Raw genomic sequence first — 18456 nt, forward strand, 5'->3', positions numbered from 1 at the left:
ACAACATCTGTCTTGAATTGTAAATAGCTTACTTATTAAATTATATCCTTCTTTACGCAAAGGAAAAGGAAATTCAGTGATATCTCAAATAAGACTTACAAGTAATATGACTTGAACACACATTTTTCAAATGGCAAACTACTCCAGTACTTTTGCCTGGAAAATCCCACGGACAGAGGAGCCTGATAGGCTACAGTCCATGGAGTTGCAAAGAGCTGGACACGACTGAGCGACTTCACACTTTTTTAGACTCATTATTAAGAATGAAACTTAGAAAGACTCCTCTTAAAAATCTGGCTTGATAAAAATAAATACTAAAAATAGAAAATTTACTGCATATGCTTAAAAACTGCATCTGCAATAAACAGAATGACAAGAGGGGAAAAAAGAGAAGAAAACCTATTAATTATAAAGGTGTGAGATATCACAATCAATGAAATGTACAAACCTTATCTGGATCTGACTCAAACAATCTTATATAGTGGGAGACAGGAAAATGTGAAGCTTAAAATTTGATTAAGTTGTAAAATTTTTAGGTATGAAATGGCATTGCCTTCTGCTTAAAAAAAAAAAAAAAACTTGCCATTTTAAGATACGTTTTTAAATAGTGCAGTAGAATAATATGACATCTTGGATTTGCTTCAAAGTAGATCTTAAAAGTTATTACATGCAATGTGAATAACTTGGTGAAGTTAACTGATCAATTCCACTTTTAAGTTTCAAATTATGAATGTAAGAAAACTATTAAAAGAAAAAAGTGGTTGAAAGATATAAAAATCTCAAAAATGTTTTCAAGTTTTATACATAAAACTATAAACTGAGATAATCTGAAATTTGATTGAAAACCAGACAAATCTCTTTTTGGTAGTAAAATAAAATTACCATTTTAACTGGACCTATTTGTTTTTAGTTATCAGTTTTAAGATGAAGCTGTTATAAGGTTTATAACACATAAAGAAGCAGGATTTTACTAGCTTAAAGCTCATTAAAGTCAAGGCATGCAGCCTTTGGAAAACTCAAGTCTCTCATGATGCACATCTAACCTGTGAAAGTAACATAAGCAGGTTATCAGCAATTTGCTCTTTAATCTAGATAAACCCCACTTCCAGATTAGTTTGTAAAGTAATTAGAATGACCAGGTTCTACAGATCATTTCTATGATTCCAAAGATCATTTCTATGAAGTTTTTATTTCATTAGATGTGCCAACAACACTGGGTGATAGTTCTATTTTCTTCTAAGTACAACATAGAAAGGGGAAAATAATGGTATTGTACATGACACAGATGATCACAGAAGTCTGAGCTACTGGGCATTTGGCTGACAAATGTTTATATGTGTGTGTATGTGTGTGTGTACACACACAAATGTTTACTTGTATATCTTGTATATACAAGTAAATACAACCTATATTACTAGGTTAGATATAGGAAAAACAACCTTTAATCACATTCTTCCAGTATCACATGAAAAACAATTACTACTTAATATTATTGTCTCCTAGCAATTACCTCACATATCCAATCCATTGACTTCTGGGATATCAAGGGATGATAATTCAGTTCACATGGTGCATTTTCCTCAGATATAACCCTGCCTTCCACTACACATGTGTAGAAGTTCTAAAATTGTCCTGTGACAGTTTTAAATTTGTATGAAGGGGGCAAAAACCTTTTGGTACTAACAAGATATCTAAATACGAGAAACACCTTTACCTCTTCCCTCAGTGCATACTGTTCAATAAGCTTCTTAAGTTTCTCTCCCAGTTCAGTGTTTTCCTGGCGGAGTTTTACACTGTGTATGTCATGTTGTTTTAGTTGTGCCTGGATTTCATTCAAAGTAAACTGGAAATGTGCAGTTGCTTCTTTACGTCTTTCTTCTTCTTCTCTTGCATGCTGCATATTTTCTTCCTTATTGTCCAAAATAATTTTTGTTAATAGTGTAAAACTATACCTAAATTGCTAAAAATAAACAAATAAACAAAAAGAAGCTGCTGCTATGGACCTTCATATTATGCTGCCCCAAGCGATGCTCATGAACTAAAATTTCTTCTCCCTTTTGGTCTATAAGGACAAACCTCTTCCTGGAAATCAAGCAAATTTCCCAAAGCAGACAGAGTAATCAGAGAGCTATTTTTCAAACCAGACAGAGTAATCTGAGACACACAAATTGCCCTGTGATGAAAAGGGCTATCTGACCATCTAGATATTTATTAAACTATAAAAGTACAAGGAAAGTACAAGGGCTCCCCTCATAGCTTAGTTGGTAAAGGATCTGCCTGCAATGCAGGACACCCGGGTTCAATTCCTGGGTCGGGAAGATCCCCTGGCGAAGGAAAGGGCAATACATTCCAATATTCTTGCCTGGAAAATCCCACAGAGAGAGAAGCCTGGCGGGCTACAGTCCATGGGGTGGCACAAGTCAGAAACAACTTAGCGACTAAACCACCACCAGAGTACAAGTAAGGAGCCTGTCCACACAGTCTACCTCTGTTTCATCAACTATGCTAAAGCCTTTGACTGTGTGAATCATAACAAACTGTGGAAATCTCTTAAAGAGATGGGAATACCAGGCCATCTAACCTGTCTTCTGAGAAACCTGGTTGTGGGGCAAGAAGTAAACATTAGAACCCTGTACGGAACAACTGACTGCTTCAACACTGACACAAGAATGACAGGGCTGTCTACTATAACCCTATTTAACCTATATGTTGAGCACAACCTGAGAAACGCTGAGCTGGATGAATTACCAATTGGAATCAAGATAAGTGGGGAAAAATCAAGAACCTCAGGTATGCCGATGATATCACTGGAATGTGTGACAGTGAAGAGGAACTAAATAGCCTCTTGACAAAAGCGAAGGAGGAGAATGAAAGTGCCGGCTTAAAACTAAATATTAAAAAAAAAAACAAAAACCTAACATCATAGCATCCAGCACCATTACTTCATGCAAAAAGAAGGCGAAAAGGTGGAAGCAGTGACAGATTTCCTCTTTGGCTCTAAAATCACTGTGGATGGTGACTGCAGCCATGAAATCAGAAGACGATTGCTTCTTGGAACATAAGCTATGACAAGCCTAGACATGTGATGAAAAGTAGCAGACATTGCTCTGCCAACAAAGGTCCCTACAGTCAAAGATATGGTCGCCCCAGAAGTCACATTTGGTTGTGAAAGCGATGTGGACTGTGAAGAAGGCAGAAAGCCAAAGAATTGATGCTGTTGAACTGTAGTGCTGGAGAAGACTCCTGAGAGTCCCTTGGACAGCAAGGAGATGAAATCAGTCAATCTTAAGTGAAGTCAACCCTGCTATTTGTTGGAAGAACTAACAATTAAGCTGAAGCTCCAGTATTCTGGTCATCTGATGCAAATAGCTGACTAATTGGAAAAGTCCCTAACGCTGGGCAAGATTGAAGGCAGAAGAAGAGGGAGTCAGAAGATGAGATGGCTGATAGTGTCACCAATGCAATGCACGTGAACATGGGCAAACTTCAGGAGATGGTGAGGGACAGGAAGCCCAGTGTGCTGCAGTCCATAGGGTCGTAGAATCGGACATGACTGGGCAACTAAACAAAGAAAACAAAAATTTTCATTTTATATTAAAAAAAAAAAAAAAGCAAAGGGTATTAAAAACACACATACCACCACTAAACAATGATCACTTTAAAAGTTGTCCTATATTCTTCAGTTCAGTTCAGTTGCTCAGCCATGTCCAATTCTTTGAGACCCCATGGACTGCAGCATGCCAGGCCTCCCTGTCCATCACCAACTCCCATAGTTTACTCTAACTCATGTCCATTGAGTTGGTGATGCCATCTCTTCCTCTGTCGTCTCTTTTCCTCCCATGTTTAATCTCTCCTAACAATAGAGTCTTTTCAAATGAGTCAGTTCTTTGCATGAGGTGGCCAAAGTACTGGAGTTTCACCTTCAGCATCAGTCTGTCCAGTGAATATTAAGGATATTCCAAATTTTTCAGAATATTCAATGATATTCAGAATATCTATATTCTAGATACTTGGAATTTTCAGAAACAGTGGTAATCATACATCAGTCATGCTTGATCAAAATAATACTCCAATTCTTTAATGACTGCTAAAGACAGACATGTTCCCATTATAAAGATAGATTCTTTCTAGAGCCTCTCTACTCTTTGTCCTTCCCCTGCTGACAAAAATTGTGATACCTGGCTGGTCCCTCTTCCTTTACTACTTTCCTTAAATCAGCTAAGAGATAAGTACTATTCTAAAGTATTTGGCAACTAAATAGTTGAAGATGTGCAGAGAATAGTAAAGGGGACTACCCAATTAACATCCACAGTAGAGCTCTGCAACTGCTTTCCCTTTAAACTCATTTTGACTGAAGTTTATAATTTACTTCATCCAAAATTTCACTCGTTATCTAAGGAGGACACAGTAACCAAAACTACATTAATGATTAAAAGAATGTATGGCAAACTTAAACTTTCTAAGCAGGGCAGTTATTGACATAAGTATCAATATAGTCTAATTTCCCTATGATCAATTATGAATTATTATTAGGGAGCTCTTCTTTGAATCTGAAAACAATACTGGCTAGAAAGAATGAATCTTTGATATACAATGGCAACACACAAAGCACTACCCCCAAGCAAAATAAAAGGCAAGGCTAACTTGTCATTTAGAACTGGACATGGAAAAATGGACTAGTTCAAAACTGGGAAAGTACATCAAGGCTGTATATTGTCACCCTGCTTATTAAACTTATATTCAGAGTACATCATGTAAAATGCTAGACTAGATGACTCACAAGCTGGAATCAAGATTGCCAGGACAAATATCAACAACTTCAGATATGCAGATGACACCACCTTTATGGCATAAAGCAAAGAGGAACTAAAGAGCTTCTTAATGATGGTGTAAGAGGAGAACTGAAAAGCTGGCTTCAAACTCAGTATTCAAAAAACTAAGATCATGGCAGCCCATCCGATCACTTCGCAGCAAACAGACTGGGAAAAAATGGAAACAGTGGCAGCATATTTTCTTGGGCTCCAAAGTCATTGCTTATGGTGACTGCAGCCATGAAATTAAGATGCTCGTTCCTTGAAAGAAAAACTGATACACCTATATAGTGTATTAAAAAGCAAAGACATTACTTTACCATCAGAGGTCCATTTAGTCAAAGCTAAGGTTTTTCCAGTAGTCACATACAGATGTAAGAGTTGGACTACAAAGAAGGCTGAATGCCAAAGAACTCATGCGTTCAAACCACGGTGTTGGAGAAGACTCTTGAGAGTCCCTTGGACCGTAAGGAGATCAAACCAGTCAATCCTAAAGACCAACCCTGAATCATTGTGAAGACTGATGCTGAAACTGAAGCTCCAATTCTTTGGCTACCTGATATGAAGAGTCGAACCATGAGAAAAGACATTCATGCTGGGAACAACCGAGGCAGAAGGAGCTTTCTGCCACAGTTTTCTGCAACAGAGGATGAGATGGTTAGATGGCATCACTGACTCAATGGACATGAATTTGGGCAAATTACAGGAGACAGTGAAGGACAGGGAAGCCTGACATACTGTAGTCTATGGTGTTTCAGAGTCAGACACAACTAAGCAACTGAACAACTTGTCTTTGAGAACTGCACAGACTGCTCTGCTCAGGAACCTAATGTACCAGAGCAACTGAACCCAGAAGTTATCAACCAGCAGCCATTATTATAACTAACTCCCACTAAAGCAAATGATGCAAGGATTTACCTCAAACAGATTATAAAATCAATCTAAGTATCTCTTAAAAAAAAAAAAAAAAAAAAACAGAAAAAGGAACCAACTCACCTTTAATGTCTTACTGTGACGCTGGAGTTCCCTGCAAAGAGATTCAAGTTTGCTTCTTGCCAAGATAGCCTTGCTGTGCTCACGCTGCAAATGGACTTTCTCTTTCACAATCTGGGCTTGCTTCTTCTGCAAAATCTTCATTTGCTTCTGAACATTCCTGCTTTCTTCCAGCTAAAATTAATAAGCACTTTGGGTTTATAAAGCAGTAAAAATTTTTAAAACTGGAAAAGTACCAATTACAATCATGGAACTTTTTCTACTTTTCTTAATTAGCAGTTATAAGAAAGTACACAAGTTACTTAACACTAGAAGAAACCCAATTTCATTGTTTAATATTTTATTAAAAACAAAAATAAATCTCTCGGGTAAACTTGTTACAAATCAACACCTGCCAGTTTTACTTTTCTATAAGAACATGCAAAGGATAATTTGTTGAAAAAAATAAGCAGCACTCAGAGGAGGCTTTTGTGAGTAAAGAAGGCAATTTTATTAGAGTTAGAGCAATTTCTTTTATTTACTATTAACAGATAAAAAGGTAGCCTTTTTCATTTGTTCAACCATCAAGCATTCCAAGTGCAAAAATGATATAAACAGGAAAACTATGAAGTGTCCTTACAAGTAAAATATTTACAGCTATTACAAAGAGCTTCATTCAAATTCCAGAGGGGGGAGAAAAAAAGCTTTTACTTTTATATCTTACTTTCTTTTATAACTTAAGCAAGAGAGTTCCACAAAAACATCTATCTCTGCTTTACTGACTATGCCAAACCCTTTGACTGGATCACAACAAACTGGAAAATTCTGAAAGAGATGGGAATACCAGACCACCTGGCCTGCCTCTTGAGAAACCTGTATGCAGGTCAGGAAGCAACAGTTAGAACTGGACATGGAACAACAGACTGGTTCCAAATAGGAAAAGGAGTATGTCAAGGCTGTATATTGTCATCCTTCTTAACTTAAATGTAGAGTACATCATGAGACACACTGGGCTGTAGGAAGCACAAGCTGGAATCAAGACTGCTGGTAGAAATATCAATAACCTCAGATATGTAGATGACACACCACCCTTATGGCAGAAAGTGAACAAGAACTAAAGAGCCTCTTGATGAAAGTGAAAAAGGAGAGTGAAAAAGTTGGCTTAAAGCTCAACATTCAGAAAACTAAGATCATGGCATCCGGTCTCATCACTTCATGGCAAATAGACAGGGAAACAGTGGAAACAGTGGCTGACTTTATTTTTCTGGGCTCCAAAATCACTGTAGATGGTGACTGCAGCCATGAAATTAAAAGACACTTACACCTTGAAAGGAAAGTTATGAACAACCTAGACAGCGTATTAAAAAGCAAAGACATTACTTGGTCAATAAAGGTCCGTCTAGTCAAGGCTTTGGTTTTTCCAGTGGTCACGTATAGATGTGAGAGTTGGACTATAAAGAAAGCTGAGCACTGAAGAATTGAACTGTGGTGTTAGAGAAGACTCTTGAGAGTCCCTTGGACTGCAAGGAGATCCAACTAGTCCATCCTAAAGGTGATCTGTCCTGAATGCTCATTGGAAAGACTGATGTTGAAGCTGAAACTCCAATACTTTGGCCACCTGATGTGATGAGCTGATGCATTGGAAAAGACCCTGATGCTGGGAAAGATTGAGAGTAGGAGGAGAAGGGGACCACAGAGGATGATATGGCTGGATGGCATCACCCACTCAATGGACAGGGGTTTGGGTGGACTTCGGGAGTTGGTGATAGACAGGGAGGCCTGGCGTGCTGTGGTTCATGGGGTTGCAAAGAGTCGGACATGACTCAGCAACTGAACTGAACTGATGGACTATGAGAAGAGCTTTCTCAGTTACGTCCAACTCTTTGTGACCCCATGGACTGTAGTCGTCCAGGCTCCCCAGTCCATGGAACTCTCCAGGCAAGAATACTGGAATGGTTTGCCGTCCCCTTCTCCAGGGGATCTCCTGGGCCTTCTGCATTGCAGGAAGATTCTTTACTGCTGAAAAACCAGAGAAGCCCAATGAGAAGAGCACACAAATTAGTATAGACTCTGCCCAAATTATCTGTAACTAAAACTCTTTCTCCGGTACTCCAAAGGGCTCATACACCACCAGATGATTAATAAAATCCCAATCATGCAGATTTTAATTTAATTTTCAATGGTAACAGTAATAGCAAAAATAATGGTATAGCAGATCAGAAGACTGACATTCCACCAATGGAGATATATACCACTGAAGAAACTAGGTACTAGACATTGAAACAAACATTAATGGTTAAAAAAACTGAATGAGAGACTCTAGAAGAGAGATGTAAATGCAGTTAATCTGACATATCTGACATGGAGAGACTGACAAACTGACGGTTTCTGTGTGCTCTGAGGAATAAAAGGCATAGTCATATGCTGCAGAGGTAGAGAAAAGTTGAGGGTTAATATTTAACAAAAAATTGGTATCTCACTGTGGTATTTTTATAACTGGATAGTGACTTTGGAGAAAGAAGTATTAAAAAGACACAGGATAATGAAGACTCAATTACATTATCATCTGCCTAGTTATATTTTTAGGTACACAGGCAGAATGAATAAACAGGATATTTCCAAAGACAGTGATTTTCTTAATGTATGAAACTTATGGGAAAAAACAAAGTCAGTGGTATTGGCAAAGAGAAAGTAGAGAGTGAATGTAGAAGTGGCTGCAGCAGTCACAGAAAACAGAGGCAGTGAGAATCCTTCAAAAAGCATGCTGAATCCATGGTGACAGTCTGAAGAGAGTATCTGTACTTTTGACTTACAGTCCCTAAGCTACATGAGGTGACCAGAGCAGAGGATGGCCAGAAGGGCACAGTCAAGGATCAAGAAGCTGAAATGTCATCATGGAAGATAGCACAGTAAATAGGTCTATCTCCACACCCAGATAATTGCACTGACACAAATGGAAATAATTATTTTCGACCTGTGAAGCCTATATAAACAAAGGCCTACAATTTCCAGAGAAATAAACGGTCAGTAAACTGTGATTAATTTTGGTTCATTTAACCAGTAGCTGTGTAGCAGCTTCTTATTTTTCCATTCCACAGCTCCACTGCAGGTGGTCATGTTAAAATCCCCGGAGTGGCTTACATAAACCAACATAAGCCATAAAGACTCAGGCCTCCAAAATGTAAGAGAACTGTGTTCTGATTGTGGATTTATAACATTTGATCGTAACAAGTCAGACACAGACAAGGGTCACCACTATTGCAAACACCTCCATGTGAAAAGGCATGTGGGGGACTGAAGGAAATAGGATCCATTTTATCATTTTCCCCTTCATTTAACCTTTTTATTCCCTCTGAAGAGCCAGATATTTAAGCACTAAAACATTCAAAACCAATCCCATTTGGGAAATTTAGAAAATCACCAAGCAAGCTCAGGATCAAAGATGATCTGAGACACCTTAGATTAGATTTTCATCTCAGACTGACTTCTAGCAAAGAGACATTTTAAAACAAACAAAACAACAAAGACAACAAACCTTGGTAAAGGCAATCGCATATCTAGAAATATCACACTGTAAGATTCAAATGTACAGTTAATACAAAAATCATAAGGCATACAAAGAAATAAAGTATGGACCATTCAAAGACACAAGACCAATCAACCAAACTGTCCAAGAGGAAGACTAGATAGTAGACTAACAAAATACTTTAAAATAACTGTAGCTAAAATGCATAAGAGGTTAAGGAATCAGATAAAGTCAAGAAACAATGCATGAGTAAAATGGAAAAAATCAACAACAGAAACCACAGAAAGGAACCAAAAGGAAAAAAAAAAAAACCAACATCTAGAACAGAAGAGTACAATAATTAAAACAAGAAATTCACTAGAGGGATTAAAAATCTGATTTGATCAAAGATAAAAAGGATCACTGTACTTGCAGAACAACAGAAAGTATCAACTCCAGGGAAATGGAATTAATATAGACTGAGGAGCAATCTAAGAGCCAAGGAATCTGTGGGATACCATCAAGTGAACCAATACATGCAGTGTGGGATACCACACAGAGAAAACAGACAGAAGTGGGCAGAAAGGCTATTTGAAGAAATAATGATGAAAAATTTCTCAAATCTCATTCCAAGATATGAATGTGCAAGCCCAACAAACTCCAAGGATGATAAATTCCTAGAGTCACACTGAAACAGTTGTAAAACTGTCCAATGCCAAATCTACCAAGTATAAAAGATCCTCATTAACATAATCAGAAAATTCCTCAGCATGAATCTTGGGAGGCCAGAAGTCAGCAGCTTTTAAAAATGCTGGAAGGGGAGACCTCCTTCATTAATATTAATGAAATATTAATACACTCCATAGGGCTTCCATGGTGGCTCAGTGGTAAATAATCTGCCTGCTGATGCTGAAGACATGGGAAGATCCAACATACCATGGAACAACTAAGACAGAGTGTCACAACTAAGCCTGTGCTCTACAGCCCAAGAGTTGTAATTACCAAGTCCATACTGAAGTCTGAGTGCACTAGAGATGGTATTCCACAAGAAAAGCCACTGCAATAAGAACCCCACACACCACAACTACACCCCACTTGCTACAAGCAGAGAAAAGCTCACATAGCAACAAAGATCCAGCAAACCAAAAATAAAATAAATAAATAATAAATGAATTTTTAAAAAAGATAATAAAGAGATAATACATCTTAAAAAATAATTAGGCTCTACTGGGCACATAATAAATAAACATTAAATTTCTGTGACGTTAATAAGTGAAAAGGTGCTAACAGAGCTACATACAAGAGTTTCTGTATACTTTTGAAATAAATGCTAAATAGTGTTATAGCATTCAGAATGTCATATGAAATCCTCATTATAACCACAAAAATGGATACAGAACAGACTAAAAATGAATTATCTAAGGAACTTAAAATGATTTACTAAAAAAAAATTCAATTAACTACAAAAGAGCAGTGCAGAAAACAGAGTAAATTGTAAAAGTCAATTTTTAGGAATAATTTCTTTAAATGTACAAGAATGAAACTTCAATGAAAAACAGAAGGGGTAAAAACATGATTCAGCTGCATCTCAAGTTAAAAGGTGGTGGAAAGCCCTCATTAGAATGCATGATTGATTGTGCATTATGGATGATTGTGTCAAGACTTCTGGTTCAAAGTGAAAACAAAGAAGGATCCTACCTCCTCCTCCCAGTGACACAGTGAATCTACAATTACATACTGGAATCTTACATCAGGTACCTGAATAAAGACCTGTGTCTGAAAGACAAGATCTCAAAATATGTAGATGGGGAAGTAAACGGGGCTTGGATCCTGGAAAAACTCACAAAGCTTTATGGGACTGAAAAACAGCTGTTGTACACATATGGACTAACCAAACCCGGATCCACCTAGCAGAGGGACAGCATACAGAAAGGCCCAGTCTGTGTTTGAAAGAGGCTTGTAAGATACTCATGGCTTTGGAGTGAGGGGCAGGCTTCTGGTTTGGCACACATGTAGAGACCTACTGAGGCAGCCTTGGGGAAGGAAGCTTGCACAAGGAACCTCTACCATGCACAAGATCACCAGTGTCTCATCTCCCAGAAGAGAGACTGTCTGGCCCTCTAATTTTTGTCAGTATCACCCAGGGGATGCCCCTTAACTGCCTAGCTCTTGTGACCACTGGGGTTTACACTTGTGGGTCCTGTGGGTTTGTTACAAACCAAGAAATACTTTCTGCTGGCTAACCTCTAACCTAAGCCACAACAAAGACACAGACACCTATTTGTAAACCATCTACACATGAAACAAGATCTGGCTTGAAGGGGCAGATTTCTAAATACAATTAAGGATCAAATATAATTGCCCTTAAGAGACCATAGAGAACCACCAGCACTATTTTTATGATCTTCCTCTACTACAGCCCAGAAAATGTCTCCGAAACCTTGACTTCATGTCTGATGCACCAGCTTTTGTGGCTACCATGCTATATAGCATGGCCCTAGAGGCCAGCAGAAAGTGTTCACAGGATGGTAGCAAAAAATAAACAGTTCCGATTTGCCTTTCTCTGATAATGAGTGATGTTGAGCATCTTTTCATGTTTTTGTTAGCCATCTGTATGTCTTCTTTGGAGAAAGGTCTGTTTAGTTCTTTGGCCCATTTTTTGATTGGGTCATTTATTTTTCTGGAATTGAGCTGCAGGAGTTGCTTGTATATTTTTGAGATTAATTCTTTGTCTGTTGCTTCGTTTGCTATTATGTTCTCCCATTCTGAGGGCTTTTTCACCTTGCTTATAGTTTCCTTTGTTGTGCAAAAGCTTTTAAGTTTAATTAGGTCCCATTTGTTTATTTTTGCTTTTATTTCCAATATTCTGGGAGGTGGGTCATAAAGGATCCTGCTGTGATTTATGTCAGAGAGTGTTTTGCCTATATTCTCCTCTAGGAGTTTTATAGTTTCCAGTCTTACATTTAGATCTTTAATCCATTTTGAGTTTATTTTTGTGTATGGTGTTAGAAAGTGTTCTAGTTTCATTCTTTTACAAGTGGTTCAACAGTTTTCCCAGCACCACTTGTTAAAGAGGTTATCTTTTTTCCATTGTATATCCTTGCCTCCTTTGTCGAAGATGAGGTGTCCACAGGTTTGTGGATTTATCCCTGGGCTTTCTATTCTGTTCCATTGATCTATATTTCTGTCCTTGTGCCAGGACCATACTGTCTTGATGACTTTGTCTTTGTAGTAGAGACTGAAGTCAGGCAGGTTGATTCCTCCAGTTCCATTCTTCTTTCTCAAGATTACTTTGGCTATTCGAGGTTTTCTGTATTTCCATACAAATTGTAAAATTATTTGTTCTAGTTCTGTGAAAAATACCGTTGGTAGCTTGATAGGGATTGCATTGAATCTATAGATTGCTTTGGGTAGTATAGCCATTTTGACAATATTGATTATTCCACTCCATGAACACGGTATATTTCTCCATCTGTTTGTGTCCTCTTTGATTTCTTTCATCAGTGCTTTACAGTTTTCTATGTATAGGTCTTTTGTTTCTTTAGGTAGATATACTCCTAAGTATTTTATTCTTTTTGTTGCAATGGTGATTGGTATTGTTTCCTTAATTTCTCTTTCTGTTTTCTCATTGTTAGTGTATAGGAATGCAAGGGATTCCTGTGTGTTAATTTTATATCCTGCAACTTTACTATCTTCGTTGATTACCTCTAGTAATTTTCTGGTAGAGTCTTCAGGGTGTTCTATGTAGAGGATCATGTCATCTGCAAACAGAGAGAGTTTCACTTCTTCTTTTCCTATCTGGATTCCTTTTACTTCTTTTTCTGCTCGGATTGCTGTGGCCAAAACTTCCAAAACTATGTTGAATAGTAGTGGTGAGAGTGGGCACTCTTATATTGTTCCTGATATTAGAGGAAATAATTTCAGTTTTTCACCATTGAGGGTAATACTTGCTGTGGGTTTGTCATATATAGCTTTTATTATGTTGAGGTATGTTCCTTCTATTCCTGCTTTCTGGAGAGTACCATTACACGCCAGTCAGGATGGCTGCTATCCAAAAGTCTACAAGCAATAAATGCTGGAGAGGGTGTGGAGAAAAGGGAACCCTCTTACACTGTTGGTGGGAATGAAAACTAGTACAGCCACTATGGAGAACAGTGTGGAGATTTCTTAAAAACCTGGAAATAGAACTGCCATATGACCCAGCAATCCCACTTCTGGGCATACACACCGAGAAAACCAGATCTGAAAGAGACACGTACACCCCAGTGTTCATCGCAGCACTGTTTATAATAGCCAGGACATGAAAGCATCCTAGATGTCCATCAGTAGATGTATGGATAAGGAAACTGCGGTACATATACACAATAGAATATTACTCAGCCATTAGAAAGAATTCATTTGAATCAGTTCTAATGAGAGGGATGAAACTGGAGCCCATTATACCGAGTGAAGTAAGCCAAAAGATAAAGACCAATACAGTATACTAACACATATATATGGAATTTAGAAAGATGGTAACGATAACCCTATATGCAAAACAGAAAAAGAGACACACTTTTGGACTCTGTGGGAGAAGGCGGGGGTGGGATGTTTCGAGAGAAGAGCATCAAAACATGTATATTATCAAGGGTGAAACAGATCACCAGCCCAGGTGGGATGCATGAGACAAGTGCTCGGGGCTGGTGCACTGGGAAGACCCAGAGGGATCAGGTGGAGAGAAAGGTAGGAGGGGGGGATCGGGACGGGGAATACATGTAAATCCATGGCTGATTCATGTTAATGTACGGCAAAAACCACTACAATACTGTAAAGTAATTAGCCTCCAACTAATAAAAATAAATGGGAAAAAATAAAAAAATAAATGAAATAAACAGTTCTGAGATGGCATTCATAAGCACTCAGTGTTCAGAAAGCAAAACCTATCTCCTATTCTTCCCATTAAAGAGGTATATTTGCATGTTTCCAAAGATGCTGCCCCAAGTGCCTGTCTATCAATCATGCTGAATCTAGCTGTAAATGAAATCTGCCATTTTCTGACACTGACAGGTCTTGGCACACTTAAATGACTTGAGACCCACTAAGAAGAAACTAGGCTGCTTGGAAAATAAGAAACATTTGAGAGTCAAACAAGAGTTGATGCAAAGTTCAATCTCAAGTTTTATCTCTGTGAAATGAAAAATCTTACCTGCCATATCAGTAAACAAAGGGTGTTGTAGCCATCAAGCCATCAACCACTGCAGTCACCCAACAGAAAGCCCTGAGGGAACTATGGATGGTGACAAACAAGCCAAGCCCTCCATCAATGCCACCACCCCTCAGGGTGTACCCTGAATAGATTCAGGATGGAGAAAAGTAGGACAGTAGCCTCAAGTATCTAAGATGGATACCACATGAATGATTTCAACCAGACTCTTGCAACTTCCAAAACAGAAAAAGTACTACACTCATTAAAACTTGGTATACCTGATTTTTTCTAAACAACAGTAATCATTTGATTTCCAACTACCTGGTCTCTGTTGCAAAAACTCCTACATATCCTCTCTGTGCCCTTACCTCTTAACAGCGATTTCCAAGATCTCCAGTTTTGTCCACTTAATAAAATATAATTCTCAATTTTTAGCCTACTCACTTATTTGGCTAACATCTCGAACATGAAGTCACACCTTCCAAATGGGAGAGAAGGTTGATTTATCGAAGAAACCAACACAGAATCAAAGAAAAGAAAGCAACAGAGGACTATATTACAAATAGAAGAAAAAGATAAAACTTCAGGAAAAAAAAAATTACTGAAATAGATAATTAATTTACATGATACAAAGTTTAAAGTAACAACCCCAAGTTGGCCACTGAGCTCTGAAGAATAGAAAATTGAAGTGAAAATTTTTAATGGAATATACAAGTTATACAAGTAACAAACAGAAACAACATAACTGAAGAATCAAATAACTACACTGCAAAAACACAACAGAAAGATCAGCAAGATTCACGTCAATGTATGGCAAAAACCACTATAATATTGTAATTAGCCTCCAATTAAATAAATTTTTTTAAAAAAGGAAAAAAAAAAAAAAAAAGATCAGCAACAAATTATAGAAGGCATGAAAAGGGCCAGTGAACTCAAACATATGGCACTGGAATTCACCCAATTATAGCAAAAAAGGAATAAAAACAAGTAGAGACTGATTTGTACATTTTACATTTGTACAGTATGTACATTTGTACATTTGTACAGTACATTTGAGACAACATCAAGGACACCAACATTTGCATTATAAACAGGTCCAGAAGAAAAAATGGTCAAAATGTATGGAAGGAAATAAGGGATGCAAATCCAGGAGGCCAAAAGAGTTTTAAATAAGAGAGGCCCATAGACCCACACCAAGACATAAGACAATTAAAATGTCAAAAGTTAAAACATGAAGACAGAATCAAGAAGGTGCAAGGGGAAAACAACTTGTTATTTATATATGAGGGAAACTCTACAAAATTATCAGGTTTTCAGTTGAAACTTTTTAGGCAGACAGGAAAAGACACAATACATTCAGTGATTAAAAAAAAAAAATGGCAACCGTGAGTATTTAACCATTTGCTTTTCAGAACTGAAGGAGACACAATGAATTTTCCAGAAAGGCAAAAACTAAATGAGTTTATCACCACCAGACTGTCCTTTTTAAAGAAATGTTGAATGGGTTTCTTTAAGGTGAAATGCAAAGTATCAAGTAACAGAAATATATGAAGTACAAATCTTACAGCTAAAAGTAACTACAGAGTAAATTAAAAAAAAAAAAAAAAAAGTCTTGAAATAGGAGTGAAAACAAAGCCCCCAATTCAAGTAACAACCTTTTGTTTTCTCATTTTCTTTCTCTTCCATTATCTTGTTTTAACAGATGCAGCTCATCCATCAGCACTTTTGCCTCTGTGATCTTGCTTGCTCCTTACATTCTTGGCAACTTGGGGACCCCTGGGGAGGGGAGGGATCTGAGCTGTTTGAGCAGTAAGTTTACCGTGTATAAAAGATACTCAGAACAAAGTTGGGGCACTCAGCCTTTGCAGGTGACTCCACTGGGATAGCACCCCATGCTAAATAAATTCTACTGTTCTGCATCTTTGAGTGTGGCTTGTCTTCTCCTGCCACAATGGTATATATATATATATAACATTTTCTGGTGAGTTGCCTGGAAAACCAACAACCAAGCTGGCCCCTTGTGCCAGGGAAGAGAGAGGCGCCTCCTGGCCATTTGCTGGATCCCAACTCTCACTTAGGCCAGTATGGCCTCCCCCCACACCACTTCCTGAACAGACTCAGAAAAGCAGAAGTGGGTTTCAGGGTCTGTTCCCTTGGGTGGTCTGTCAATTCTGGTGTGTGTGAGAGAGTGATCAAGTGAGAGCCCCGTGCTCCACCAGCTTCCAACTACGGTGCCTGAGAGAATCCTAACACAGGGTTCCCTTATGACCTCTCAGGGCAGTGCCAGCCTTTGGAGGATTTAATCTCTCCCTGAGAGGCTGGTCCCTGTTGGGGGTCTATACTGACCTGACAATGCTTAGAGATGTCTAAATCTCCATAAAGGGGAAAGAAGTTGAGTGCTTCCTTTTGTTTGTTGTGCAACACCACCTCAGGGTGGGAACCTTCACATAATGGGCAATTTGACTTCTAAACTCACTGTCTTAGAGTGTATGGTTAAGAATGTTAAGAAAAGATTCTCTGGGAATTATGGTGTAAAATCGAGTTCTGAAAAACTGCACACTCTTCGTACCCAGGAGTGGCCCTCCCTCGGGGTTGGAGGGCCTCCAGAAAGGATGCTACATGTGCCCACTGCCCAAGCAGGGCATAGAGTCATAAGGGAGGATCCCAGCAACCCAGACTGATTCCCATATACTGATCAATGGTTGAAAACTGCCTAGTTAAGGACCCCTGGGTTCAATTCTATGCCACAGGTCAAGGATAGGGTAAGATCCAAGTAACTCAACCAAAGAAAAGGACCTCATACCAAGAGAAAGAACCACCTATTCTCCAGGGTGAGGTTGAAGTGCCCCCATCTTACATCCCCAGAGCTCCCCACCAAGAGTAGCAGATCCCATTTGCCAGATAGTCCACTACCTTCCATTTCACCTCCTCCTCCTGATGCTCCTGAAGCTATTGTGCTCCCACAGCCAGCCACCTGAGAACCTAAGGGTAGGTGCCACATGTCTCAGGGAGCAGCTGCCTCAGCATTACAAATGCCCTTATGAGAGACTCAAGAACCACAGGACTCTGCTGCCAATGGGTCCCTACAAGAGGCGGAACCCATTTTTTACTGCCAGCCTTTTTCCATGATGCATCTCAGCTGGAAACATCATTCCTTCTCATACTCTGAAAAGCACTAAGAGCAGGTTGTTCTCCTAGAATCCATCTTCCAGATCCACTGTCCCACCTGGGTAGACTGCTGGGAGCTTGTCATCACCCTACTCAATACAGAGGAGCTCCAATAAGTCATGACAAAGGCCCAAAAATGGCTCCAGGCCAATGAAAGAGGGGGGCCAATTAGACTTAGAGAACTGGGCTCTGGAGAACTTCCAGAGGAAAAGCCCCTCTGGAACCCCAATACCGAGGGTTAAGAAAGAAACCAGCTGGAGTGGTATCGACAGGCCCTCCTATACAGGGGGTAAAAGCCAGGGCAAAGAAGCCTATTAACACAGCTAAGACTACTGAGATGCTACAAAAACCAAATGAAAGCCTAGCTGATTTCTATGAGAGGTTCTGTGAGGTCTTTTGGGTCTACACGCTTTTTGATCCTGAAGACCTTGAAAATCAACAGATGATACATGCAGCCTTTGTGGGACAAGTCCAATCGGACATCCAAAAAAATTATAGAAGTTAGAAGGGCTTGCAGGTAAAAATGCCACAGAATTGCTACAAATATCCAACAAAGTCTTTGTCAATTGTGACCAAACAACATGCCAAGAAGTGGAAAAGATGATGAAGCATCAAAAGATGATGAAGCTTTGACAGCTGCCCTGTCAAGGCCTGCACCCCTAGCAGGACCACCCCGAAAGGCAAGGGCCCCAGATCTGAAAAGGAGAGTTCCCCTCAGCCACGATCAGTGTGTGCCTAATGGGAAGAAAGGGGTCACTGGAAAAATGAATGCCCCAGCTGCCCTAGGAACAAAACCAAGGCAGCAAGCCCCTCAA

At 38.9% G+C, this 18456-nt stretch overlaps 1 protein-coding gene across 4 annotated transcripts in view; it reads right to left on the reverse strand.

Annotated features, from left to right (window-relative positions):
* Positions 1-18456, reverse strand: part of LOC133051574 (gamma-taxilin-like) — a 101615-nt gene that overhangs the window by 10082 nt on the left and 73077 nt on the right. For all 4 annotated transcript variants that reach the window (XM_061136110.1, XM_061136113.1, XM_061136112.1 and 1 more), the window contains 2 exons: positions 5808-5978; positions 1715-1909 (listed from right to left, as the gene is read on the reverse strand). In XM_061136110.1, coding sequence (XP_060992093.1) covers positions 1715-1909; positions 5808-5978 — 366 coding nt within the window. The remainder of the gene's footprint in view (positions 1-1714; positions 1910-5807; positions 5979-18456) is intronic.

Source organism: Dama dama, chromosome X (assembly GCF_033118175.1).
Source record: "Dama dama isolate Ldn47 chromosome X, ASM3311817v1, whole genome shotgun sequence".
Classification (NCBI taxonomy): Eukaryota; Metazoa; Chordata; class Mammalia; order Artiodactyla; family Cervidae; genus Dama; species Dama dama.